At 38.3% G+C, this 2,826-nt stretch overlaps 1 protein-coding gene across 1 annotated transcript; it reads right to left on the bottom strand.

The window, feature by feature from the left end:
- Positions 1–1,250: 1,250 nt before the first annotated feature.
- On the bottom strand, positions 1,251–2,321 carry LOC149231655 (agglutinin-2-like). The gene has a single exon (XM_089381707.1). The coding sequence runs from the start codon at positions 2,319–2,321 to the stop codon at positions 1,251–1,253; it is 1,071 nt and encodes a 356-aa protein (XP_089237833.1).
- Positions 2,322–2,826: the final 505 nt, after the last annotated feature.

Below are 2,826 nucleotides of genomic sequence, written 5' to 3'. Positions count from 1 at the left end.
ATCAAATCAGTAAAATGCAAATTAAACAAAATAGAGTGATGAAACAAGATTTATGTGGTAAAACATTGAATCGAGGAAAGATCCACAAAAGTGGTTCTTTTAAGGTTATGCCAATTACATTAACTAGAACGCAATTGAGAATAGAGTTTGTATGAGATCCATACCACTCTTAAACATCCTTCATTTCTACTATCTAGGTTAGAGGTATAGGAGTAACAAAAGATCTAACATATTTAAATTCTTCTAAAAAGAAAAAAAAAACAATAAAAAACTATCTAGGTTAGAGGTATAGGAGTAACAAAAGATCTAACATATTTAAATTTTTATAGAAAATGAAAAAAAAAAAAAAAACAAATGAAAAAATAGAAGACAAAAGATCTACGTGGTAAAACTCCAATGTGGAAAAATATCTGCATAAATGGGCTTTTTAATCTTTAAAACTAGAGTGGTAGCATACCTGGGTGTGGATTTCATACGAAATCCATATCTCTCAAATATAATAGAAACAACTTTTACTTGAGTTTCTCTTAGCTTTATTATATCGGTCAGGGAGATGGGAAAGCATATCCCATAATGATGGTGAAATAAACTCATTTTATAATTAGAAAGTTAATGAAGAATAATAGCCCAATATTCTAATAATGCCATTTTGTATACACAAAAATGATTTCTTATAATGTTAAACACTACAATGTTAAATACACTCATCAAATAAATATTAAACACGTTCTTAGACACATACATGCAACTAAAATAATTTATTAGTTAAAACCACCCATCAATTATTTATTTATTTATTATTCACTTTTGTTTCTCAGATGTTACAGTGGATGTTACTTTTTAAAGTGCATGTTACTTTTTCTATTACTTATTTAAAAAATCTAACCAACCATCCAAAATATTACTCTAAACATTAAAATTAAAAAAACAAAAAAATTATCACACCATCCAAAAATTTAATAAACAAATTATCATAACATTAATATTAAATATTACTGTGAAAAAAAAAATAATATATATTTATTACATTCCAGGAAATGTCATAAGCAACACAGTAAGTGACTAGCTTACAATAAACCATGCCATCATTGATAACATGTAAATACATAGTAACTGCAGTTGCAACAAAATAACTCAATATTTTATTACATAGGAAAGCTATAACCACGCGGTCACTGATAATATGTAGACAGATAATGTTACCATGTCGACACATGAAAATTTATTACCATTGCTAAGATAACTTGAGTTTAGAGAGGGTAAACGTGTGAACCTCCATCATCGGTAGCTCCCTGCTTTAACAGCTGCCCTGAGATCGGTGTCGGACCTGCACTTCTCCTTTTCCTAGCTCTTGCGACAAACCATGCCGACAATCCCAACAAAACAGCCGCGATGATGATGCAACCGGCAAGGAGCCCGACCTTCAGCCCCTTCCTTGTGGATCCACTCGTTCCGCCTACAGAGGGTATGTTCAGAGACGACTCGGGCAGGCTAACGGAACTGAAATTCCAGTCCAAAATACGCTGAATCTCGAAAGAATTCCCGGTTGCAGCCGAGAATCCCAGGTACGCTGATCGCGGAACGGTGCTTGATAGCTCGATTGTGTGGTTCAAGATGATCGAGTACGGAATTGGTCGGTCTGCATAGGCGGCATATATTTGCAGGGTTTTGCTCCAGCCATCGTAATGGATTCGAAACCTTATCGGCCGCCCCGATTTGAGGTCGATGCCGTTTTGACCGAGATCGGCGGTCGCGTTGGATATTATGCCGTTGATGTCTATGCCCACATGGTTGTCGTTCGGATCTCGTTCATTCTTGAAGGTGTCGAATTCGATGGCTAGCTGATTCGTTGTGTTTCCGTCTGTGGATGAATCGAACAAACCCAGAGATCCGCCGGAGCTGTCTGGAAGAAAGGGTCCGTCGTTGGGGACTATGATGAAGGCCAGACCGTCGCCATTGAAATTCTTCAGGCCGTCAGGAAGGGGGATCTCTTTGACAAATATGGTGAAGGTGGTCGTAAATGTGGCCGGCCAGAGCGTGATGGGTTCACGATAAAGAACCCTTCCGATGCAGTTATACATATCGGAATACTCATGGGAAGTACCGGATGTAGTGTTCGGCGATGGAGTGAGATCGATGTAACTACCTGAAGAACTATAGGAAGCATTTCCCATGTATTTCAACTGACTGCTGTCGTCGTTGCCGAATGATGGGAAAGAGAACCATGTGCTATAACTTCCATGGGACTGTGCAAGGGACACTACAGCCAGGATTGGAAACAGAAGAGCCACAGCACAGAGTTCCTCCTTTGCACCCACCATGATAATTACACCAAAGAAAGAAACAACAGTCAAGCAGAGAGACTGGTTATTTGTTACCAATGACGATAGACATTCATGGTCTTCAATTAAAGCACAGAAAATGAAAGTGCCCCAAATTCAAACAAAGGACAATTGACAGGGCCTAGGGAGAGTTTGTCTTCATGTATAGAATTTCAAAGCACGAGGGATGTGACTATGATTTTTCTTTCAAAGCGTTCGTACTGAAAGTGAAAATTGGAACAGTGAAGGAATCATTTCACCAAAGTTTTTCAAAGAAGCAACAGAAATCTGTCAGACAGAAATTATTGAGTTATAGCGATAAAGGGAATTCCGTCCTCTGATGAACCAGGATAAATCCGTAATTTGCAATGGCAATAGACCACCACTCACCTCTGGATATACAGAGCGTATTTGCTTATGCAGAGCTTAAATCTATCACTTGCCTTCACGCAAAACACGGTCGAATGGGGCAAAGGCAGCATGCGTTGAGTCAACCGCAACGCAA

The sequence above is a fragment of the Pinus tabuliformis genome, chromosome J (genome assembly GCF_031772625.1).
Source record: "Pinus tabuliformis cultivar Carrire ecotype Pingquan chromosome J, CPIR1, whole genome shotgun sequence".
Lineage (NCBI taxonomy): Eukaryota > Viridiplantae > Streptophyta > Pinopsida > Pinales > Pinaceae > Pinus > Pinus tabuliformis.
The sequence above is the reverse complement of the archived record's forward strand: the minus strand, read 5'-3'. Positions and strand labels throughout refer to the sequence as shown.